This window comes from Euprymna scolopes, chromosome 7, assembly GCF_053919585.1.
Source record: "Euprymna scolopes isolate OS-2025 chromosome 7, ASM5391958v1, whole genome shotgun sequence".
Lineage (NCBI taxonomy): Eukaryota > Metazoa > Mollusca > Cephalopoda > Sepiida > Sepiolidae > Euprymna > Euprymna scolopes.
Genome location: NC_136488.1, coordinates 132683542 through 132710742, shown reverse-complemented (window position 1 = coordinate 132710742; position 27201 = coordinate 132683542). Strand labels below are relative to the sequence as shown.

At 34.3% G+C, this 27201-nt stretch overlaps 2 protein-coding genes across 2 annotated transcripts in view; one reads left to right on the top strand and one right to left on the bottom strand.

Annotated features, from left to right (window-relative positions):
• Nucleotides 1-27201, top strand: part of LOC145279947 (follistatin-related protein 3-like) — a 221894-nt gene that overhangs the window by 95775 nt on the left and 98918 nt on the right. The window lies entirely within an intron of this gene.
• LOC145279946 (protein wntless homolog) overlaps nucleotides 1-27201 on the bottom strand; it is a 69394-nt gene that overhangs the window by 27870 nt on the left and 14323 nt on the right. Inside the window, exons 2-6 of the mRNA XM_080131544.1 lie at nucleotides 21454-21747; nucleotides 8722-8852; nucleotides 7284-7439; nucleotides 4248-4384; nucleotides 2222-2262 (exon numbers count right to left, since the gene is read on the bottom strand). Coding sequence (XP_079987670.1) covers nucleotides 2222-2262; nucleotides 4248-4384; nucleotides 7284-7439; nucleotides 8722-8852; nucleotides 21454-21747 — 759 coding nt within the window. The remainder of the gene's footprint in view (nucleotides 1-2221; nucleotides 2263-4247; nucleotides 4385-7283; nucleotides 7440-8721; nucleotides 8853-21453; nucleotides 21748-27201) is intronic.

Below are 27201 nucleotides of genomic sequence, written 5' to 3'. Positions count from 1 at the left end.
TCAACAGGCCTGTTTAATCTAATCTACATCCTCACACAGAGACTTTCCACAATTAAACCTTTCTCTATACCAACCTACTGACGAAAATAATCAATAAAGCCGTTATTTAATGTTAGAATGAGATTTGTTTTCCTGTTATTCTACAAAACCAATGCTAATTTATTTATTGCGGACTATTATTCTCATCTTTCTTAGTTGTTTCACAATGTTTCGGATAAGTGGCCTTCGTCAGGTGGTAACCGCGACGGGATAGGAACTCCGAATCTCCTAACTGCATCCTCAGCAATCACTGCCATCCATAATTGTTGTCGTCTCACCATGTTTTGGCAAGTAAGCCTCTGGCCGGCTTTTGGATAGGATTGAAACCGCTATCTTCAAACAATTCTCATCTGGAACCATAGAGATTCGATGTCTATCCACTGCGCCACAGATAGGGGTTTCGATCCTACCCAAAGGCTGGTCAGTGGCTTACTTGGCCAAAACGTGAGGAGACGACAACAACTATGGATGACAGTGATTGCTGAGAATGCAGTTAGGAGATTCAGAGTTCCTATCCCGTCGCGGTTTCCACCTGATGAAGGCTAGAGAAATAGTTGGCCGAAACAACTAAGATGAGGATAACAGTCCACAATAAATTAATAAGTAATACTCATCTCAATTATGAATTCCAATCAAATAAAACCAAAGCTGTTAGCAAGTGCTTGGAGATAAGTACAAACGAATTCGATATACTCGGCACATTCTTTTTACAGAACGAATGCAGTTTTCATATGCCAGCGAATGTACTAGATTCGCGTCTGAGCAGAATCGGCACAGTCTACAGCAGTCTGACTTGGTCTCAAAGAACTCAGGTAGCATTGTTTGGCTGAATACACAAAGTTCTTAACCCGTTTTTGTCAAATCATTCCTTTCAGCTAACTTAGCCATGTTTTTTTGTCACTGAAATAACGACAAAAGAGGACGTATTTGAACCAACAATGTTAATATCAGTTTTACATTTTTAAATTCACAATGCAGGCATAGAACTAGCGACAAACCAGAACAATGGTGACACTCATGGCTCTTGTCACAATGGCATGACTACAATGTATAGTCTTATAGTAATATTAGACAGATGTTCTAATAAAATTAACAACGCAAAGTATTGTTATGAATTTACCTTTAGCGCTTAATAAAAAAAATTAGCATCTATATATAAAAGGCAGTGTGTGCGTGTCAAAAACCTTCGATAGAGTCGGAACGACAAAATTGGTATCGTTTTAAAACTATGTCTGACGACATATCCAAAAATTAACGAAAAACATTAATTCTTTCACTGCCATTTTTTACAAGGAGGGGGTTACCTTTTTCATCAACATTTTTGCAGGTCATTCAAACCTCACAAACACAATGTTGCATAAAAGACGATATTCTGACCGCCTGTGATGTCACAATCGTGGTAGGCACACCGGCACATCGATAAGGTTCAAGCCTGCCTACCACTCCTAATTTGTTTTTTTTTTTTGCTCCAGCAACACCCGCCACTCAGGATGGCGTTCATGTACATAAAAAAAAAAAAAAAAAAAAAAAAAAATCTCACATTACTGCTTCACATGTCAATGATAATCTAAATATCGTCTCAAATCAATATATATATATATATATAATCGTATATTTCAGCGTACATACATAAATGTAGTATAAATTTTAATTAACGTTAAATTTAGATTTTTAAAGAAAAAATTTTTTTTTATTCCAATGTGATCAATTTGGAATATAGGTTTCTGTATTTTGCTCTAAAAACGGGAAAATCCAGGAAAAAAAAAAAAAAAAAAAAAATCACTTCTAAATGTTTGAGATAAAGATTATTCAATGTTTTACTAGATATTACCTTCAACCCATGGCATAGTAGATATAATATTTAGTAAAATTCAGTTGTAAAATTACTCTTCTGGAAGTTGAAGATTCAATCCTAAATGCAGGCAACATTCAAAAATACAATTGCGAATTACTTGGGATTTATATCCAGTTATGGCTGACAGAACGAGAGCAGGCTACCCCTGTGGATTAAATGAAGGGTTCCATTTGAAATTCTTTACAGATACCGGGTTCAACAAGATACACCCGAGGGAGGTTGGAGGTTACAAACAAAACACTGAAAATGACACTCAAGATGAGAATAGTAGTCTGAAGAATCCAATATGAACAAAAAGGTTGTTTTGCAAATAAACTGAATACTTACAATTCAATGTTGACAAAGCAATACCAAGGGAGAAGAGAGTCCTGAATAAAATTAAAAAATAAAATTTAGAATTTTAAAAAGTGCATAAAATTTACAAATACTAATTAACATGCTTTGAAATTGAAAATTTAAAAAAGTGCATAAAATTTACAAATACTAATTAACATGCTTTGAACTTGAAAATTTTTGTTTTATAACATTGTGTCGTGCAATCCATTTAAACGATTAGATGCAAAAAGCTTTTCATAACTACATTATCAAATTGGCTCACTGTTTGAAATATTCTAAATAAAGTAGAGAGCAAAGCGCTAGACAATTATTTGTATGCCTCATTTACAATATTATGGTCCTATTTTTTTCGATATATGCAACAGTTTTATTGACATTAACAGTATCGAAATTGATTTAATTAAAAATGAATTAAACTTTTAAAATGTCAATTTTCAAGGGAGGTAATTTAAAAAAGTAATAGTTTTTAAATTTACAATTGTGTAACATTAAAAGACATGTAATGTTTGTTATACATTTAATATATAAAAGTAGATTTATAAATGTAGGATAGCAAGTATTTTTTTTTTTTTTTTTGCCTGTGTATTTATAAAATCATCTGCTAAGATACTTGTAACTTTCGTTTCTTTTAGAGGAATTGGAAGGGATTTTTTTTTTCTTATTCAAGAGATCAATTGGCATGGTGAGGCTTGATACACAATTATATTTATTGCAGGTTTTCCTATATTTTTCCCCCCGTCTTAACATACGTTCGACTAAGTTCTTTGCAGAAAGTGTAGCTTCCATTTTCAGTAAGTGTGTTCAATTCTAACAGCTTATTACCAGGTCTTGCTGCTGGCCATGTATATTTTCTTGGTAGATTCATTTTTTACAACCATCATTCATCGTATTTGGTTGAAAGTCAGGTTTACATGCTGACTTGCATTGGACAACCTTTAGGAATTGACTCCAGAAATAACTTATCTCTGGACAGGTAAGTATCCTTTTTAATCTATCCTTTTCACTTTCTCCCAGTATAAGACAAACTTATATCCAACTAGCGGGGTACCTGGCGTTGCCAGGAATGTTGAGTAAAAAAATTTTTTTTTAAATGTGCAAGCAGGCAGGCAGGCTCGAACCGTAACACAAAGGAGAGAAAAAAAGAAAAATGTGATGTCTTAGCCGATGTCTCCATGGTGTGACTGAAAGTCTAGAACGTTGAAATTAAGCTTAGTCAATGGAAAAGGGAATAATGATTTACAAAAATGGTGACGCAAAAAATTACCCCTCCTTGTAAAAAAAAGCACGAAAAAAAACTGGCCAGTTGAGGGTGAAGGAATTAAATGCTTTTGGCCAATTTTTCGATATTTGTCATCCGAAGAATAGAGCTTAAAAATGATACTGTTCTGGTCCGGTTCCAATGTGTCTGTCGTAAGTTTTTGACAGACATACAAACATGCACACATTCTGCCTTTTATATAATAGGACTCCAGAGAAGATTAAATACAGAAAGACGTGATTTGGTCACACATTGAATAGTTCTTTGGTTAGATATAGAACAATTGAAATAGCATGGCCAGTTTACAGATTAAGGATAAGAAAAACATGGGAAAAAGTTATAAGAATAGACTTTAGAGAAAGGATAAATAAAGACCTGACCAGAGATAGATTAGTTTGGAAGTTAATTTCTGAAAGCTGTGTCACACATGGCAACATGTAAAACAGATGTTAAACTGAATACGATGATTAAAGAATCGGCGAGTGCTTGCATCAGTAGATAGTTCGAAGGACCAGGGAAAACACGAAGTGATAAAGATGAATTTTAGAGAGAAGAGGGAGAAATCAAGACCTGACCAGAGATATGTCAATTCCTAAAAGCTATTCAACACATGCCAGCATGTAAAAGGGATGCTAAACCAAATATGAGATTATGAAAAATGTAGACATTCCAATCAATACTCAGAACAAATAAATTTTGAATTTCAGAGAAGGTGGGAGGGTGTCGGGAGACAAGAGCAGATTTTTTTTTTTTTTTTACCTTTCAAGCAAATTGGGTCCGCGCTGAAGTAGGAGGATTCTACGCCAGAACCAGATTAAGCAAGGAAGGAGAAGCAAGAACATGACTGTTTTCAATGATAACCAAACTTCCGTAAAGCCTCCAGTTTGGCTAATTGCCTACAAGAAAAACAAACATTTACAACATGACAGCTACTAAAGCCAAGCAAATTCTTAAAATGGAAAAAAAAATATATTAAGTTTTATTCTTTAGGATTTTTGTCCTAACAATTACTGCAAAAAATAAAAAAACTTGAATACTTTGCACTGATTGAATTAAAATTCACAATCGAGATTGGTTGCTTATATCAAATAGGCTCTTGGAAGTGCCCATCTGTTCATAGAATTTATATAAACTGCAGAGGCGTTTTCCATACAGAGCTGGTGAAAAAGTAAAGTTGGTTAATAAATTCGTCATTGAATGCTACCACACTTCTTGGCATGCAAACAAACACCACCCTCAGCTACTGACATCAACATATGAACTTTTTTTAAAAAGATGTTGACATTTCAACACATGGAATTAGTTAGAGCAGGGTTTCCCCAACGGGATTCATAATGCTCCCCACGAGACTTCTGATGGGCAGTGGCCAAATTTATTGTGTAAGGGGTCCCCTGAGATCCTTGGAGGAGAGGGAGGATCGAAAGCTTACTAGGTTAGTCTCAGCCCATTTTCTTTGGGATTCACAATTCATGTGGAAATCGATTGCATCACTCATTTTTAATTGGAAAAAATTTAAGAATCACACCCTGTAATGCTGACAAAGCTGAAGTGCTTCCTGAATCTAATAGGTTTCGGATTCAAATTTTCAACAAGTCTTTCTCATCTATGGAATGGGTCCTGGCAAGCGTATCTAAGCTGATGGACCATGATCACAATCTTATTTTATTACAATTTCTGTACAAGGAGTTTATGTTGATAATAGCAAAAGAAAGACAATATATGAAGTATTGAAGTTATTTTTGGAAAAAATAAAAATTTCCACTCGATATTTTGCACAACTGATAGCACACCGTCTATGACTGGTCATATTGGTTTGGTGTCACTTATGAACAAAGAAATACCTGATTTATTCACAATTCACCAACAACACCTCATTGCTAAAACACTGAGCTAGGCTAGAAGAGCTGCTAAATATTTCTAGCGTCAAAAAAATTAGAGCTCAGGCCTTAAACACAAGGCTGCTCCATCTTGTCTATGGAGATAATGAACATTTATAAAACCAAAGTCCGTTCGATGTTCAAACGTGTCTTTCAGCTTTATGACAGTTATTGAATTCCTGCATGCTAATAATGACAAATTAGCCACAAACACGAACAGCATTCGCAGAGATGTGGCATACTTCGCTGATATTTCTGACAAAATGTATTGTTATTTCCAAGAATACCCTCCCCCACCACACACCTGTCCTCATAAAATAGAAGCGTTACAAACATGCATACACACAAGCAAATATAGTGGAAATGGTAATTAATAAAAACTGAACAAAGTGCTCAATACTATTGTACAGCAAATATGCGTTTTATTTTTTATTACTGTATTCCTGGTTTCTGTAAAAGTCTGAGGAAGCTACAGACAGCCAAAAAAACGGCCGGGTAGCTGAAAAAATAATGCAACTTAACAGAAAGATACGGTAATAAAATAATACGTATATATATATATATATAACTACTTCATTTATTCGCATAAATTTACTATACGAAAGTATAGATTTATGCGTAAACTTTAAGTATTTACTTCAAAAGTGCTCAATACGTAGGTAGAGCTAGTTAGTAATTTATAAAATATATATGGCGATTAAGCTACACTGAATATTCTGCGTAGCTTAATCGCCATATATATTTTATAAATTACTATATATATATATATATATATATATATATATACACACACACAGCTTTACATCGTGAGTAAAACAGTCGCATTTACAAATGATTTTTCCAAATGGCTACTAAAAATAAAACGCTCATCTTTTTAGATTGTTTTCTTCACCGTCAATCTTCCAAAGCTTATTACTAACTATTATTAATCCTTTTTTAAAACCAGTAAAGGAAACTATTTAAACAAGAAAAGGTTTAATAGAACATTTTTACCGAAGGCTGTTTAAAAAAAAATATTTGAAGAAATTTGAATGTTTATACCCCTAAATCTCAACATAAAATTCAGCTTAACATTCAAAAAAATGAAGAAATAGGATAATATGGTAAAAGTAATTAAAAGCAGGTACAGATCCGATTCTTTCATTCTCATCTAAAGATTAGTAAGCTAGTTCTTTAGATCTGCATTTTTTTTTTTTTTAAATTCTGGCCCTTCTCTTCTGACGAGAAGCATTTAGCTTCAAAATGCCATCGTCTAGAACTTAATCTTTCTTTTACTCTTTCTTATTGTTCTTATGATATAACAAAGTTATAACTTTCATTCCTCATCTTTCATTTATTATATACATTGCATATATACGTTCAGTATAAAAAAAAAGGCAGATACTAACAAAATATTTAAAATTCAATTAAGTACACTTATTTAATAAGATCAATTCAGGTTTAAAAACCCCAACAGAAGGAAACAGCTTAATGTAGGATGCATTTTTTTTTGTTTTTTTTTTTAATTTACAAAGAAAAAAAGAAAAAAAAAAAAACACGTAAAATTTTTTTTTATCTTTATTTACAGATGTGCACATGCAGAGGTCAAGGTAAACCGGTGTCAACCGAAAGGCGTTTCTCATCCCCCCCCTCCCACGGCATAATCTTGTGACACATTGGTTCTCGTTAGATCATCAAAGTTAAGTAACGTTGAATCTGGCCAATATTAAAATGGGTGACCATTTGGTAATACCAGGTGCTGTATGTGCTCAGAGCCTGAACGGGATGGGCACTGCCAGGCTATTCTTGCCTAAGTTATGCTATCTAGAATAATGGAGCACCCCCACGACCCTGGAAGGTTAAGGGACTGGTCTGGTGGGATCTTTAAACCTTAATTGATCCTAGGTACTTTTGTAAAATAAAGTAATAAAATACTTACAAACAGCCAAATATCTTGCAATTTTCCTATGCCCAAATTTGTCGTCTTGTGTTCATGTACAGGGATGCGAATATTCACAAGGTAATAATCGTAATGACAACTTCCTAATTCAAAGAAAGGTAGTATATTGCACTTGTAGTGATTTTGAGGCTTTTTCTGAAATAAAATAAAGGGTTTTTATAAATAAAAAAATTTAAAAAGCATTTGGACCTAAAACTAATTAAGAAAAAGATAAAATGTTTTTATTAGTGTTGAGACAATTGGAATCGAGGGGGGGGGGAGGAAATTTTGTACCTATTTTCAAATGCCAAAAAGAATGTTTAAAACTTTTTCCATTGCTGGTATTAAAAATGGAAAAAAATATATTGATTTTAATCTACCAGTAAAACTAGAATCTACAGATCACCCCCTTCCCTCCAAATTTTTTTAGATTTGTGAAAACACACATTACATGGGTTTTTGCATAAAAAAAAAAAAAAAAAAAAAAAAAAAAAAATTTGTAGATTTTAAAAGAATCAGAATTGTACCAGAATCTGGGATTTTTAACAGATATTTAATAGATAAAAATCCAATTAAAAGGCACAGTCCAAAATAAAAATAAATTAGAGTTTTTATTTTTATTTCCAATTACTATAAAAAAAAAAAAAAAAAAAAAAAAAAAAAGTTAAATGTGTGCATATCTTCTGAAATGTAAAAATACACTTGAGAGGGGGGGGTAATCTACAGATTTCAGTTTTACAGTAAAAAGCAATATTTATTACTACTACCAGCAGTGGAAGATTTTGTCTTAAATAAAATCAAATAGATAATTAAAGGAATCTTTTTTGGCATTGGAAAATAGCTACACATTTTTCAGATTCCAATACACCCAAAAGTTCCAATTTTTCCAATTTATCATCACAACAGTAGTGTGTGTGTGTATATATATATATATATATATATATATACACACACACAATGTGGGAGAGAGCCATAGTTCTCTGAAGAGAAATAAGGATGAATTTCTTCTGCCAGCATGAACAAAGTCTATCACTATTAGTAAACAAACTTAAAATCTTCAAATGTTTGGGTTTTTTTTTTTTTTTTAGAATACATTCTATGTAAATAAAACCTTAAAACACTCCATTGTATAGTTTTTTGTACATAAATTTTTAATCATTCACAATTCAACTCCAGATAAAAAAAAAAAAAAAAAAAAATTTTTAAATACAGGGTGACCCAAAAAACAAACTAAATGGAGGCCATCTAGAACATATGCTGTAAAACGGGAAAAAAAAAGGCCAAAGACCCTAGTGTTTTGATGTGATGTTTTGAATATAATAAACTAGTTATGACCAAAGTTTAATTTCATTCGGACAAAACACTAAGAAACAGGGCCTAATTAGAGTTGGGGGCCCGTTTTTTTTTTGTGGTCACCCTGTACAAATTTCACGATTACCTGTTCCTCTTCGATGGTGCAGCCAAGTTTCCGGGTAACAACAGATTCGGCTAACAACTTCCAATCACTCGGACCATCATCCACATCTCTATAACCTAATTTCACCTCCATTTCAAGGGTAGGATCATCAGCTGGAACACGAAAGCAGTCGAGTTATTTGAGAAGTTAAACTTTTTCGTGGTTAAAAAAAAAAATCTAAAAATACCAATCAAGTTAAAATATTAAATCTTAACATTCCATTGAAATATGCATTAAAAGGAGTCACTTTATTACTTTAATAGCTGTATGTACTCGGCGTTGTCCGGGATGCAGTGATGTCATTTTACTTTGTACTCTACAGAAAAAAAAGTTTTTGAAGTTTAGTTATAAGGGAGACAACTCCACTTCGATAAATTATGCTGATTTTTCTGTTATAATTGAAAAAGTTCCAATATTACTAACTTATCTTAGCAAAATTACAGCATGTTTTTGTAGCTTCTACAGAATTTGAACTGAATCAAACAAACTCAACACACTAAGACTAAAACTTTGGTTGAAGTTAGGACAAAAACAAGTATTCTATTCAAATTCTGTAGAAAGACTTTAATAAACTGCAGCAAACTATGTTTATTTATTTGCAAAGTTAGAGATAAGTTATGTTTTTTTTAATATGAAAAGGGAAGTACTCTGGATTGGAATAAAAATTGTCTCACTCTAGAAGTGACTCACTAGACCACATGTAACATTAGAACAGATACTACACTTTGCTCAGCCAATGCATGCTATTTATACCATGTTATTGCCACTTGAATAATAAAATTGGCAGATCAAAGTTCGATATGTCCAACTTTTGAATTCACACAAGAAATGTATTAGATAATATTAAGATACTTATTATAGACATTTGAAGCCAAAACAACGCATTGTTACAAAATAAATATTTATTTTGTTTGAAATTTGTTAAAATTCATAAATATATTTCGAAGGAAACCTTCATCTTCAGTATGTCTTTTTTCCTTTGCCATGTTGTTGTTGGAGCAGAGAATTAGCTGTTTGTTGTTTCTATGGTAGTTTTTTTAAAACTGAACGGTGCGTTTAGTCACGCAAGATTCACGTTAAGATTTTGTTCCTTAGAAGCGCTGAATTAAATATGTATTATATACGTTTGAAGCCAAAACAACGCATTGTCTATATATACAAAAGCGAAAATGTGTGTATGTATGTATGTTCGCTTTTTGTGTGTCTGCAAAAGGCTTTTTCCAAGGCCTTCTCGAGCGGCGGTCGCTTAAAACTTTATATCATGTCTAAATGATAATATTTACGACTTAACGGGGGTCGCGTGTGTATTTAACTTGTACCAGCTCGCCGCATCTTCGAAAAGCGAATGACGGGGCGGCTGGCTTGCAACGCAAAACTAGGTCAAATATCACGCCACTTGCTAGCACCTGTATATTTCAGTTTATAAACCTTGACTGAACAAGTGTATCAATTCCTCTCCTTCGTGGCTGAGATGGTTAAGTGGCTGGCTTTTTTCCCCCCCTTTCATTTCCACCTTCGCGTCAAGGCTTCGGGGTTCAATCCTACCTTCCTACCAAAACTTTATTTTTTTTTCCTTTTACACCTCCAAACACCCGGAAAACGCTGCGTACCCCCCACTAGTTACAAAATAAAGAGGGGGGGTAGATGTACTGAAGATGAAGGTTTCCTTTGAAATATATTTATGACCTTTAACATAAATTTCAAACAAAAATCTGTTTATTTTGTGAAAATGCATTGTTTTGGCTTCAAACATATACAATACTAGCAAAGATACCCGTGCTTCGCACGGAGCTTTGTTGCGCACTCGGTTACCAAAATCTGTGGGCACCTTTCCAGTAAGTTGATGTTGTAAGAGCAACGATTGCATAAGGTGATTAACATTTTAACTACCTCTTGTAGTGACTGAAATTCAATCAGGAACTTCACAAAACATTTTCATCAAAAAGAAAGGTTACTTGATGTTACATAGTAAATTTTTCATTGAAGTAATTTTCAACTCTTGCTTAAATTTTATCTTGCACATTCAATACTAAAAACTTACCACAATCAGATCATGTCAGTTTTTCCTCATATCCATTTCTCGAACTTTTCACTGAAGAGCCTCAGGGTAAACTACATTTCTGCTGCTTTGATTTGGAGCCAGAATGTAGAGTTTTTCTGAACTTCCTGTCCGGCTGATGGAGACGTAGAACATACCGTGACTGAAGCAGTCTGATGTCAAGTCTACGCCAATGGTGTTAAATGTCTGACCTTGACTTTTGTTTATGCTCATTGCAAAACACACCTTCACAGGAAATTGGAGTCTCCGGAATTTAAATGGAAGTTCTGAGTCCGATGGAACTAAGGGGATCCTTGGCAGTAGAACGGTTTCGCCTTTGTAGGGACCACAGGAAATGGTGGCCTCAAGTACATTGGTGTGCAATCTGGTGATAACACATCTGGTTCCGTTTGTTGTTTTTGGCGGTTCCAAGGATCGAAGAATCATGATTGGCGATCCAATTTTGAGATTTAAAATGTGTGGAGGCATTCCAGATATCTCCAAAGAGTTTAAAAACTCCACAGGGTAGTGAACAGCTTCATATTCATTAGTAGCCGAATCAACTGACTTGTATTGCTTTGTGTCTCCTGGAAATTCATCCATTATTGAATTGTTCAAATGATTCACATTGCTGTTTAATGGCGAAATAATAGCCCTCTCAGCAAGCCAATCCGGTGATTTTCCATTGTTTTGCAGGTCTGGGTACACTTTGTCTTTCAGTTGTTTCTGATTACCGACACATTTACCAAGCGCAGTTGGAATCTTAATTGTGTCAGGTGAAGAAGTGATAGGAAACTGACCATTACCGATTTGGAGAAGCAATTTTGAGAAGTCTGCTGCAGCTGTGTTATCAGAGATATAGGCTCTCATATTAGTAGTCAGTCTCTTCACTATAACGTGCCTCCAGAGATAGGATTGTTTCAAACTTGCATTGACAATGTTAGCCCTTGTGCCATTTTTAACCACTGGGAGGATTTGACGGAAATCACCGCAAAATAAGGTTGGAATGCCACCCATGGGATTCTTGTTTCCTGTGATGTCTTGCAGTGTTCGGTCAATTGCTTCATAAGCACTCTTGTGCGTCATTGGGGTTTCGTCTACAATGATTGCAGAGGTGTCTCTAATTACATTTGCCAAGGCTGAGTTACCAGTAATTTTGCAAACTGGCTGATCCATTCGATGAGTATCCAAGGGTACTTTAAAAGTGCTGTGAAGAGTACGGCCACCTTGTAGTAGAGTAGCAGCAATGCCACTGGATGCTGTTGCAAGCACAATCTTTCTCATGGATCTAATCTTTGCAAGGATCAAATTGATTACAAAAGTCTTGACCGTACCACCTGGAGCATCAAGAAACATCATGTTTTTGTTCATTTCACCTTGTGCTTCCAACATTGCCATGAATGAATTGTAAACTTCTCTTTGAGAATCGGTCAGTTTTTCTTGCATATTTTCTGCTTGTAGGGAAAGTTCTTCAAGATTATAAGTAACTTCACGTTGATACTCTCTCGCGAATCTTTCATCTCTCCCTTGCGTTGGTGCAGGTAATCCATAGCTTGCCAATGGTTGACCGCACATAAGGAGAACTTTTTCTTCAATTAGACAAAGAGTTTTATTGTAGATGTCCTCATTAAAATCTGCTTCTGGATTGTTAACTTCTTGCCTGTATCTGTGAAGAATGTCTTCAGATATTACATCACGAAAAGCCATCCAGATCTCAAGAGGATTTCTTGGCTCACAGGCTGTTAAAATTATCACAAATAGGCTTCACAAATTTGAAGGTGATTGAGTGGCACTTGCCTCTCCTACTGCTTGATGCAAGTGATGGTCATTTTCTAGAAGGCCTCGAGCAAGGCACGCTGCTCTGTATGTTTCAAACACCTGACCATTGTATGCTCGCAAATTTTGAAATGAAGTTGGACCAGCAACCTCATTGAGCAACAGGCGTAAGAAATAACACTCCCCTGCTTTTGGACTAATCGTGTAGATTCTCCCAATGCATGGTGCCTTCCATACATCATCATTTTCAGTACCTTCAACTTGTACCCCACGCATTCTTCTCATCCATTTCTTTGTCGATTTGTTCCAAGTGTAAAACTCAGGGACTTCTACGTATTTGAGACCCCTTGCAAAGTCATCCTCATGGCAGAGTTGAAAAAATGCTGTCAAAGTTGTGGCAGGCGGTGGACCTTGGGCTCGTTCCAGAGCAGTATCAGCTGAGAACATGACACGCTGCCCATTTTCAAGATGAACAGAAAGTTGTACAATTTGGGGGAAATATTCATGGATGGGATGTTCCAATATCCTCCAGGCCGCCTCTGAACTGCCGACATACCTTGCATTCTGGAACTGCTGGATCTCATCCACAATGTGACTTTGTACTTGGCCTTGTTGGTTAGCTGCTCCATCAGTTCTTTGTAGTTCAAACACTGCTTGATCACATCCTTTATTCACGTATTTGAGGACATATTTGATGCTTTGGATCGAGCTGCAAATTTCTACGTTAATGTGAGCGTTGAACTGCTGAAGGAGGACCTTGTTGTACGGAACAATCCACTGGTTTGTTATTTCTTGATTAACATACCGACCATTTCTCTTCATCCTTATTGTACCAGTCTGGCCTCCATCTTCTGGTTTTCTTCGCCTGTACTTGGGGTAAGAGTCTTGGCCTTGCTCGGTACACTGAAGAAATTCTTTTGGGTATTTTTTGGAACATTTGTTGTCAATCATACATGGACAATTTGGATTAAATGGTCCACAAGGTCCATGCACCATATGTGCCATCACTTTAGCATGAAGATCAGGATCTTCCTCTTTGTCAGGGATCTCTGCAGATATGCAGAGATCCATTTTTTCTGGTAGAAGTTTGTCCTCTGGGGCCTACCAGGTGAGGATGTGTGCATGCGGCAGTCCTCTTTTTTGATATTCAATACTGTACAGGAAAGCCCTCAACCTGCCAAATCCTCCTTTTTTAATAAATTCAAGTAACTTTTTTAGCTTCTGCCTGAAAACCCTGGCAACAATATCTGGACGATCCTGAGGGTCTTGCCCTTGAAGACAATTTTCTGTAATTTCTGTCCACTTTGGATTTGTTGTGAACGTGATGAAGAGGTCGGCTCGGCCCATTCGCCGAACATATGCCATGGCATCACTTTGACGCTCAAACATGTATCGAGGGCCTCCTGTATAAGTTGCCGGAAGTACAACTCGTTGACCAAACTGTTCTGGATTCCCATCCTCCCTAAGAATTGAATCTCTCAAGTTGCTATAATTGTCAGCTCTCAGGGTCTGTTGCTCACGCCTCAGGAACTGTAAACGTTCTGTTTCAATCTTGCAGTACACATCCACCAGCCATTGTTGAAATAGCCTTCGGTACCAGAGAAAATAGTTTCCAGGCCGAGTCATTAAATGGTACAAATAAAATTGCTGTTGGGTAACTTTTCGCCCATTGGATGCCTTCATGTAGATGTTGTAAGATGGAGAACCATAGGGGTACATTAACGGGTACATTAAAGTATCGTAGAGGGGATGTAGTTCGGAGATCCATTTTAATGTATCATTTCTAAAACGCAAGACAATATCCCGGTTAGCTGTTGGTTCATTCTCCATTAATATTCCAATCTCATACGTTGTTGTTGGAGCATTGAATCGCCGTGGATGCTCTTCTTGCGGCCTTCGGTCTTCCCTTATGACAACTTTATGTTCTACCAAGTGTTCTTCTTCAATCCTCTCCTTTGTTGTTTTCAGCTGACAAATGAAGCTGTTGTTCTCATGTAAAAATTCAGTCAGACTTTGGAGAATGTCTCTATTGAGTCTACTGTCACGTCCCCGATTATGTAGTTCCTCTTCCAGACTATCCAAGAAGTAGACTTGAATAAACTTTGCTGTTTCATCTTCAGGTGGTAAAAGACTCCCAATCTGGTGGCAAACCTGGCCTCGAATTCTAAAAGAAGGATTCCACCCATGTACTGCCGCAATTTTGTGACCAAATGATGTCATTGCAAAACAATTGTTATAACTGCGTAGATTTTGCAGAAAATCTTTAGAGATGGGACCATTGCCGGAGAGCAAATCTTGAAGCAACTGAGGCAGTGGTGGAAAGCTATCAAGCACAACTTTGCCAGAAGAACAACAACAACCAGGGGTTTCTCCTTTAAATTTTACAGCTGAGCAATGTTGACATACTTTGTCCATTTTTCCTATATCAGCTGTAGTGAGAGAGTCATTTTTGTTGTAGAGCAATCCTTTTCTATTGCAGTGTTCTATTTCATGGTGTCTCAAAGCAGTCATTCGTTGTCTAGCTGCCTCGTTTTCTGTCAATTGCTGGGGCAAAGTCATACTCTCTCTCCATGCAGCCTCTCGTTGTTGCCCTTGGTATAGGCGAAAGCTTCGTTGGGTTTCCGATTCATTCTGATGTCGTTGAGCCACTCTCAACTGACCTTGTGTACGTCTACTTACCTCATATAATTCATTCGATCGTAATATTGCTTCTCTTTCCAGTGCATATCTTTGCCTTTCTTGAATTTCATCTTGTGATGAATTTAACCGCCTTACAGCATGTCTAGTTCTGTCAGCTTCACGTTGGGTTTCTCTTTCCAAATCTGACAGTCTTGCTCTCCTTTCTCTTTGACGTATCCTGTTAAGTTCTAGACGTCTTTCTCTATCTGAATTGTTTTCATTGGAGCGAATTGCAGCAACTCTTAGTCTATTAGCTTCCAATCTTTCCATTCTTTCTTCCTCACTTTCGTTTCTACTTCGTTTGGGTGGCATAATTTCGGTTTTAAACGGAATTGTTTAACGATATTAATGATTGTAAATTAATTAAGCGTAAAGGAAATGTATACTAACTGAAATGGACGAACTATAAATAATATTTCTGAATAGTACAATTATAAACAATTATATTGTACCTATTTACTATGCCTCCCCACGGGACAGAGTTAGACACCAGGGTCGTTTTTTAACGTGGAGAAAAGGTACAAAAATAAAAATTGTCTCAGTCGTGAAGGATTTCTCCTCCACCAAAAGAGAACAAGAAAATGAAGTGCAGCATCTGAAGAACAGATACTACACTTTGATCTTGACCAAAAGGAATGAATAAAAGCGACCTACGTGTGACTCATTACTTCCGGGTGTAAACGTCACAGTCTAAAAGTAATAATTAAAAAAAAAAAAAGTAAATGTAAAATAAATGTAATACCAACTTAGGTTAACTAAGTAAACAGTACAATTAAAACAGTTCTATTAAAACAAATAATTACTAAGATCTAGGTAATTGTTAGTCTCATTGTTATGGTTTTAAAGAAAAAAATGTGTAAAAAAAGTTCTGCTTTTGTGAGTACGTGTATTTCTTTTAAATTACATAATCTTTTTATTTTATTATTTATATCTCTTTTAAATTTTTATATTTTGTTAGTAAACTGGAAGACATTCAGTTGAATAAAACCTTGTTCGTGTTCTTTACGTTAAACTCATATTTTTATAAAAGGTTCATCCGGTTTAAAGAAAGCACTAAGTTTAAATAAGACTGGAAATAACTAATTCAATATATAAATAGAAAAATGAAATAAATATAAGCTTTAAGTCTTAAGATAGTAATAATCAAAATGTAATAAATTATTTGTAGTTCAAATCTATGATAAGACAGGCTTTCGAAATAGGCTCGACCAGAAAGATTAAATTGGAACGAAATTATAATCTCTGTGCCATTTTCAAAACAACCCCACAAAAGTAACGATATCCTGCAGTTGGTTGTAAATGGTTGTAAGAAAAATGTAAAAGAAAATGCGCTTATCTGTTTATTTTGACCTGTTTTATTTAATTAAAAAAAAATTGGCTATAACTGGAAGAGAGCGTTATGTTTTGGGGGTTGTTTAAAAAATAGAATGGAAATAAAGTTAGTTCCGTTTTAATTGTCTTTAATTGCGGCAAGCGCTAACAAAATCGAAAAATCACTGTTTACATTCGAAATGTTAACTTTTATAGGTTTACAGGTTTGCTGACAAGGCTGGGGGTGTTTAATACAATTATTTTACTAAATTGATTTTTTTCATTTAAAAATAAAATTATTTCTTTTTTAATAAAGTTTTATTTTAAAATATTTGTTTTTGTTTATTTATATAAAATTACGATAGTTGAATTGTATTCTTTCAATTATATTGGCAAGTAAAATATAAAAGATTAAAACGGAACGAAATTGAAATTTCCATTACATTTTCAATACAATCCCAAAACATAAAGCTTTGCTCGCCAATGAATTGTTTTGATAATATACGTAAAGTGAAATAAATCGAATATAAAATTAAATGAAAATATATTAAATAATTAAATGTTAAATAGATTTTGTAAATAGTACAGTTGAAATGATTAGAATATTTCCAATATGTAATAAGGTCGAGGTAATTAGTTAAAGAGATTTAATATAATGTGATATGCAAATGAGCATAAGTCATTCGATATGGGGGTGGTTTGTAGACTAGTATATAAAGAAATTAGGCAAAGATTCTTATGTCTCCTATAACAGAAACATCCTAAAATGGGTTCTAATGTTTCTCTACCAGGAGAGATCTACCCTCTTACCTCCTTTATATTTCGTTGATGATGGAGAGCTGTACACACAGACAGAAACACACGAACCCTATTACTTTATAAAAATATAGATATATCTTTATTTAATTCAAATTCAACCAGTGCTTCTAAGGAACAAAATCTTAACATATTAGATGATTTAATGAATTGGATACATTTAAGTTCTTTATAAAAAATAAAACTGGCATTTTGTTAATGAAAACATACATGGTACATCAGTAAAGAAACTTATTTAAAATACAAAAATACTAATTCTAAAATCAACACAAATGGTCAGTCGCAAAGTAGACTGAGAATAGAAAAAAAAAAAATTGTGCTTTTTCTTTGTAAAGACATTTCCTTATTATAGTAATGACGTCACCCACATGATCTCAAACATTTCATTCTGTGCTGCACATCTACCTGCTGATAGTTGTTTTTTGTTTTTTTTATAGTCTTTCTTTACCGGTGACGTTATTTCACATGCATCTGCATATAACCATCCACGCTATGTTACAATATTAGCAAAGCAAACTGTTTGTTTGTTTTTTTTATATCTTATAAATCTTTTGGTGGTTATTTAGAATTATACTTAAACAATTTTTTTTTTTTTTTTTTTTTTTTTTTAAAGAAAACTATATGTACGTACCAGTCATGGAACAAAAATGTCATTCCAAAAATATTTAGAAAATTTTTTTTTTTTTTTTAAAAACAAATTTTATGACTAAGCCATGTTTTATGTTTGAACTGTCATGCTTTATAAATAAGACAACTCAATACAAACTATAAACCATCTTGTGATAACCAATTTCCTATTAAAAAAAAAAAAAATTGCTAAAAATCATGCAAAAATGATTCTATCTAAAACAACTTAATTTACACAATTTTTGGAACATAATATCTTTCTGTGAATGGTAAAAACAGATTTTTCTCAAATTTAATTTTTTAAAATAGGCTTAATCTAATATATAAAAAGCTATATGTCTGTGTGTCTCCATATTTTCAAACTATCTCTTCCAAAATTAAAAGTCGCAGTGCGGCGCTAGGGACATCAAATGATTGGATTTTTTACAGACTGTTCTTTTATGGGTCGTTAGCTGATTATAATAGTTTTTAAAGGGTCAAAATTGGAAAAAAAATATAGTAATACATTTTGTACATTCATCTTAGTTTATTTTTAATCAGTTTATACGTGCGTCACATTGGTACAGTAGTAACATCGCCAGCTTTGAATGCTACACTTGTTTTCGGTTTTGAAAATTAAAATGTCATACTTCAGCTTATTTTACGCCCGGGCAAAGCTGGACACCCCCGCCTGCTAGTTCAATATGAACCAACCTTTTAATATGGCCAAATAAATCTTTGCAAAGCATGAACAAGTAGTGAGGCTGCATCCCTTCATCAGAAAACAGTTTTCATACAGCATTTTTGTTGCTATGAAAATGCTAATAGCTGCAAAAAATTATGATCAGCGTGAGATGTTGCATGCTGGTTACCATAATCAAAGAACTTTTTTTTTCTTTTTTTTTTTTTTTTTAGAATTTCAATTTTGACCATGACCAAAATTTTTAACATCAACAGTCAAGATCATACAAGATACAGCACTTTATTAGCTACAATACAGGCCAAGTAGCAAGTCTCTACAATGGTTACCCAATCGCATTCATGATCGTGCTACGATAAAACAAGTACTTGATGTAAATCAAGTAAGCTCCGGGCAGGTGTGCGTGTGCGAGAGAGCATCTGATACTGTAATGTAGAAATAGGACCCCCAACAGTCTAAATAGCCATCTGGTTGCATCAATCCCCAGCGATTTTCTTTTTGGCCTTTTTGGTCAAGATCAAAGTGTAGTATCTGTTCTTCAGATGCTGCACTTAAGATAATTTGTACCGGTCAATGGAGGGGAAACCCTCTATACTGGGACAATTATTATTTTTGGTAACCAGAGTGCCCCCTTTTTGCCTACTTTTAGGGGAGCTGGTTTTTACCTCACATTAAAAACGGCCTTGTGCCTAATTTGCTCAGTGGGGGAGCAAATAAATACCATCTGTTCTTCAGATGCTGCACTTCCATTTTCTCTTTCGGTGGAGGAGAAATCCTTCACGACTGAGACAATTTTTGTTTTTGTACCTTTTCTCCACGTTAAAAAACGACCCTGGTGTCTAACTGTCCCGTGGGGAGGCATAGTAAATAGGTACTCTCACCCAGCTTCAGCTCTGAGAATGAGCCAACTTCCTTCAACTAATTCCAACTCTCCATAGTTATCAACCGGACACTATCCTTTTGTTTCCATTTGCCACACTTTGATTACAACCCCTACCTCAGCTCTCCCTTGTGTACATTGGTGAACAATTTACTATGCATTGGTTTAGCTGATAAACCTATTTCCTTATTTTCTTTTTACTTCCAACACTTGGGAGTGGGCAGGGAGCAATGTTGATATCACAAAGAAAACTAAAGTTATCTCCAAAAGTGTGGCATTCACCATTTGTGTCCTTGAGAGATATTTTACCCAAGTTTAGTGACAATTGATCAAGTGATGTGAATGGGTTATTGTAAACAAAGCAGTGATAAACAATGACAAAAACAACCTCCTCAGCTGAGACAATGATACCAAATATATTTTGGTAGCACAATTAGCAACCAAATTATGAGCATTCGAAGTTCGTTAGAAATTATAAAATTTACCGTTTTGCATACTATTTATTCAAATCAACAAATTTCACTTTCATTGTTGAATAAACAGAGGAAAAAAAGATTAAGTATCTTGTCCCTCTCCCCAAAAACAATTTAGCTACAAATGTAAACGTGCAAAATGCTGCATGTTTTGTGGGAGATGCATAAGTGTATGCTACAGATGGCAGATCTGCAGTACAAAAATACTTGGGTAAGGAAAGAGATCATCCAAGAAATTTGCAAGCCTCCATGAAATAATGGCTTATTTGGAAACAACAGTTCATGCTTTGATTGCGAGCCACTTGAAATCCTACAGAATTAATGTCCACTTGAGCAAAAAAAAAAAAAAACAAAAAAAACAAACATCCGTCTGAATGAATACTGTTCACTGTTTTTGGGAACGAATTCCAGCAAAGTGCTTGATTATAAAGAAAAATTCTTAATATAAGAGTTTAATATTTATTTAAAACTGTACGGTAGTCTATATATATATAAAAGCGAAAATGTATGTATGTATGTATGTATGTATGTACACTTTTCCTCGATGTCCACAAAAGGCTTCTTTCAGAGAAGCGCTTGCTCGGTTCACAACTTAAAACTTTTTATATCATCTATAAATTGTAATATCTCAGAGTTACCCACGAAGCTCGCCTGTCTATTTAATTTTATTGACTTTCAAACGTTAATTATTTGACATTTCCCACGCGTTACATTCGGTTTTCGGTATAAAAAAAAAAAAGCAAAACTCGACTAATCACAGGCCGAAAGCCAGTTGTCTCAAGAGAGCTAAGTAACATTTGTTCAATGTCGACTTCGTCATATCAGACGGTAGCTTTCATTTCGCTCCTCCTAATAAACAGGGAGCCGGTTTTTAAAAACAATTAAACCGATTTATTCACCTCATTCAAAACTGTCCCGCACAAAATGCTAACTGCTGAATACCTATCGCCGTCACATCAATCAAAAACACGCACCTGTTTTTTTTTGTTTTTGTTTTTTTTTAAACACTTTACTATTTTCGAACTGCGCGTCGTGAAGGCTTCGTTTTTTTTTTTTTTCACATTTTCGGGGTTTTTTCACATACCCCGAAAAACATCCGGGCAACGCCGGGTACCCCTCGCTAGTGATTTAATAAAAATGAACATTAGAGATAATATATGCGGTCCTAGTTTCTCGGAAAGATAAACAAAAAATATGGCTGACGATAGTTTTACATTTTACCATCAACTTGTCCCCCTTATGTTAGGCTTGAAACCGACGGTACCAAGGTTTTTCTGACTTTCTGCACAGTTATATATATATATATATATTCCAGTAAAATGGGCAACCAATAATTTTGGATATCAGTTAAAATCAAACCAAATACATCTATAATATAATCACAAAAAAAAAAAAAAAATTGTTACTTTAAAAATTAAATAGCAAAAATACTTACACATTGGATGATTCTCATCATATGCAATTTCTAGTTGAAGGACAGCTATGACATTTTGGAACCACCGTGACATGTCGAGTTGTTTTCCGCCTTTAGGTCCAGGAATCCAAAAAGAGAAAACAATCTGATTGGGAGAAATTTGCTCCATCGCAACTTTCGGGTCATCAAAGTTGGATAAGGACTGGCAGCTTTCTGGACCACCTCGAGGTATAAACCACTGCTTTTTATGAGCATGACGACCACGGTCAATGCATTTCGTTCCCAATATCGAGAGTACATGAGACGGTGCCGGTGCTTAAAGAGAAGACATTAAAAAGTCATAAATAAAATAAGGTATTTTAAAACTTTTGGTTCTTATTAGAGAATTCAACATAAAAAACCCACCTTGATGACATCTGTATCCATCATGGGTCAGAGGTCATATTCCAAAAAGGATGTAGAGATTGATCAAGGAGTTTTATTTTTATAAAAATCATTTAAACGATTTAAAATGATTAATGTGAAATCGGTAGCACTACACGTTTGAATTTTTTTTTTACTTATTTACCTGCTCCCTCTTATTTCAAAATGTTGACACAAGACAGTCCATTTTTGCTTACTTATTCAATTTAATTTTCCTAGTTAAAAATAAAACTATTAGATCAATTTACATGATTTTTGGAAACTATCTCCATTCCTTGGCGGGTACGTGAATCAAAGATTTTTCTGCATTTGTTTTTTTTTTTTTTTTTAATTAGGTTGAATTCTAACTAAATACCAATATTGAAAATAAAAACAGAAAAAATGAAAAACAAACATGAAAAATATATAACCGGTTTCTTTTAAAAACTGGTTCAATATAAGAAAAAGCAAAAAAATGTTATTAGCAACCGACTTTAAAACAACCAATGAGAATGAGAAAAAAGAAAAAAAAAAAAAAAAAAAAAAAAAGACTTTATATATACACCACAGACCTCCAGAAGAATTAATATAGTATCTTTGTTTACAAACATGTATGAAGTTTGTAAGTGTATCCTGCATAGTTTCTGACGTTTTACTGCACTATTTTACTTTAAATAATGGATTACTTTTTATATTTCCGAAATTCCAACTAACTGTATATAATATTTTGATTGCAGAAATTCCCCTCTGGATCAAAGTATCATGGGTTTGCAACAACATATGCCACATACAAATGTATGTCTAAAATATTAGCCACTATCTTATGTAACTTTCATCCTAGGAGCAACACCATCACAGCATCTCTATTTTTCCCCCCTAAATAGAAGTCCTACTGCCCCCAGTCAAAATCAGCAGGAAGTATACACATTCTACAGATATTGCGCTTGCACCCTTCATAACGGGATCATAAACTCAGACATAATCTTTCTATTTCACGAATCAAAAATAAATTCTCCCTTAAATTCTGCCCATTCTCATTGGCTGAAAGCTCACAATTCTATTATTCCAGATTGTACATCTTAACACAAACGAATGCTCCAGAACTTTTCAAATTTGGCAGCACTCTCTACAAGAGGTAGACCTTAAAAAAAAAAAAAAAAAACTTATACATTAAAGTTGATTCATTTTTAACTACTTATCTGACGATAGCTCACATAACTAAAACTGGAGTGCTAGGTGTTCTGGTTTTAATTCTAATTCATGACACCCAAGTCTTTATTTCTGAAGTCACTATTGTACATTGGGTACAATATAATTTACAATAATCGATAGAGAATTAAATAGAATATGAAATCTGCATAAATCAAAATATCTTTAATCATTTTATGAGTGGGCAACACCAGGTGCCTAGCATGTAAGGTATTAAGTTACTTGGTAAATTCCATTTTAAGATAATTGACTGCATTGCAGGATATGGCATCATGGAAGAAAATACATGACAAAAATCTCAATTCTGCCTTCAGGGTTTATGTCAAAATTTCCTACATCCAAACATACAAGGGTGAATTAAAGAATTACGGCTCATTTTGATGTAAATTGCCGTAAGATATAAAAATTAAACCCCAGAAGCAAATTTGGGAAGGCTAGGTGCTGTATGCCGGGAAGGTTGGATGTGGGGGCCTCCGTTCTCACCCCCCCCCAAAAAAAAGAACTTGTTACAAAAGCATCTACAAAGTTGTAGATGGTCTATGCCTCTCGAGGGGCTCAAGGCTGCGATATGGTGACCCCGCGATACTTTTTTTCAGGTTATGTGGAATGTTTTTCCGGCCCTTGGTTACGATATTAGCCCCACCTTACAGTGTTATTTGATTATATACACATGTATTATATACTGTACTGTATTTTGTTACTAATTTTTAATGCTGTACTGTATAAAATTTTGCTTAGGCCTCTCACCGTACAGTGATTTCACCTTACAATCACAACTCTGGAACAGATTAATGCCATATCCCAAGATTCCACTGTAATTATCTATAGACACCCGTTTCGTTTACAAATCAGTGTGGCTGAATCAAGTGAGATTTTAAAACAGTACTCTAAGTCTCAAGTCCGAAGCTCTACCATGGAACCAATCCCTGCTACGGATAAAATGTATCACTTTTTTGTGCCATTTACTTATCCTGTTTGATTACTTAAAAAGGAACAACATTTCACCTAAATGCTAGTTGGTAATATACAAGAACGATTAAACTTTGATTTTAAAAAAATAAAAAGTACTAGAGTTATGGAGACTTCTACTCAGTTTAATAGAAATCTAACATGCAAATGTGTTCGGCAGCTTTTAGAAATTGACTTCCAAACTTGATTTGTAAGTTCATTTTTAGCACTTCCTCCCATATGAATAGAACTTGTTACCTTAAGTATTCTACATTTACTAATCCAAGAACCCTCATCTATTCTTTCAATGTGACTATACCATCCAAGTCTACTATTCTGCACATATCTCCCTATACTATCTCAATCTAAGCTTCCTTTGATAGGGCTTTATGTTGTGAGTGAAACAGTTGCATTTGCAAGTGATTTTTCCAAGTGGAGACTAGAAATAAAACGTTTTTTTTGGCCAATCTTTCAAATCTTATTACAGAGATAAAAATACTTTTTCAATAATTTTTTTTTTTAAATGAGAAAATTCAAATGTAAACGAAAGTTTAACAGAACAATATACTCTTTAACAAAGACTTGAAAAACATCTGAAGAAATTCAAATATCTTCAATTCTCAACATCGAATTCAGTGAATATTTTAGAAGTATACTTATAAAAAGAAACTACAGAAACATCTTTATGATGTACATACTCGTCACAGAACAAAGTGGTCACTTTTTTTTTTTTTTTTTTTTTAAATCACAGGTTTAACTAGTAACTTTTCTATTTAGCTAGTAAATGAAAATATTTAGCTGTCAAAGGTCGATGAAAGATAAATTTGTCCATAGAGACCTGTCTGAGGTCATCAGATCTATGCAGGTCTTTACAACTCGTTACATTCTTATATTTCTCTCCATGAAATACAACCCTCACTGGACAGAGGTTATGTACATACATCAACCTGCCTACACAGGTTCCATAGATTCTTCTCTTGATCAACAATGGTAATATTCTGCTGGTTAGTAATTACCAGAGCTAGGACAACATTTTCATTGTTTTGACTCCAGTGTGTATCCATTATATTATGCTTTTATATAGAATGTGGTTCTCTGTTGATTAACTATCGGATATATCAAAACATAATCGAAGTAAATATTTTTAAATATTAAATATGTTAAAACTTTAAAAAAATTACAAAAAAAAAAAAAAAAACTAACGTAAGGCAAACGAACGATGTTAAAGTAAAAATCAGGGGGAAAAAAAAACGCGAATGTGATGGAAAAAGAACGAATGTTAAAACTTCTTTAAAAAATCTGAATAAAAAAAGTGAAAAATGGCTTAACCCTTTTTCAATATTAAAATTAAAAAAAAAAAAAAAAAAAAATTGAAAGAAAAAAAAGACACCTCACACCACGATTCAAACCCAAAACCTTTGGATAATGAAAACACGGAAGTTGTCGAGCGTTACGACGACAACGTAAGCAATAGCAATTCAGCAAATGAGGTCAATGACCAGGTTTGTTTGTTATAAGCGAAGTGAAAGAAAACAAAAACTAACGTTAAAACTTAAGTGGGGGTGAGGGGGTGGGGATGTGAATCAAAACATCGAAAAAACAAAAACTAACATAAGGCAAACGAACGATGTTAATTGTAAAAATCGAAAAAAAAAAACAGAAAAACGAACACGTGAAAAATGGCTTAAATAGGCCTGTTTCGATATTAAAATTAAAAAAAAAAAAAAAAAAAAAAAAAAAAAAAAATCGGTGGGTACCCGGGTGTTTTTGGGTGTGTGGTCGGGGGTGGATAAGCGAAGTAAAAAAAAAAAACAAAAAACAAAAACGAACGTTACATTAAAAATGGCTTAAATAACACTGGTTCAATATTTAAATCGAAAGACATCTCACACCACGATTCAAACCCACGCGCTAACCAACTGAGCTAACGCAACGTACATGAAATTTAATCAGTTTTTCAACTAAATAAAATAAATGTCATGACATCTGACGAATGCGTAGAACCGGTCGTCGTCACGAGGACCGTTTTTAACAATGTCTCAGTAGGATTTTCAAATTTATGCATAAATACATTGACACAGTGATTAGACAACCCTTGCTTCATTATCAAATTTCACATGTTTCATTTTAATTCCCCACTACCGACAAATTTTTTTTTTTTTTAATTTGTCATTTTCTGAAGATTACTCAGTAGGTTTTACAAACAAATACACAAATGTGTTAAGTTTAGTGATTAGACAACCCTTGCTTCACTACAAAATACCACATTACTGTTCGACTACCAATGCCATATTTTTAAGTGAAATGATATTTCTGGAACATAACTGAGCAGGTTTTCCAAGTATAGAAAATTTTTTAATATGGATCACCTCCTACAGAAACTGGCCTAGTAAACTTTCATAGAAAAACCAACAATGTATATGAATTAATCTAATTTTGAGATTGTAAACTGTTTCAGCCATATCTGGAATAAACTTCACAAATAAAGTAATTTTGAGATTGAAAATTGTTTAAGTCATTTCCAGGACAAACTTTTCATTCTACCACCCTCATTTAATCCCAGCGACGCTGTGTATTCTGCTAGTGTGTATATATATATATATATATATATATATATATGACCAAGATAATGTTGCTTAACTTTGGTTATTTACATAAAGCATTTGGTATACCCAAGTATTCACCCATCTGATAATGACCAAGAACATGATGCTTAACTTTGTTGATCTACATAAAAAATTTTGTATTCCCAAGTAGCACCTTCAAATTTTTTTTTTTTTTTTTTTTTTTTTCAAATCGGACCTATATTGCACAAGCACCTTTAAAATTCTAAAATCCGATCTATACTGCACAAGCACCTTCAAAATTGTCCAGTCGGACCTATACTGCATAAGTACCCTAAAATTTTTCAAATCCGACTTATACTGCACAAGCACCTTCAAAATTGTCGAATCGGACCTATACTTCACCTGTCATACAATCCCGGGCGACACTGGGTATTCTGCTAGTATATATACACCAATTTTATCAAATCCTGGGCTACACCGGTAATCTGCTAGTGCAGCTATGTAATACAATCCCGGGCAACACCGGCTATTAAACTAGTACATTTATCAACCAATCTTATCCGATCCCAGTCAACACTGGGTATTCTGCTAGGAAACATTCAATGTATTTCCACCTATGTTGGGTATCTGCTAGTACATAATA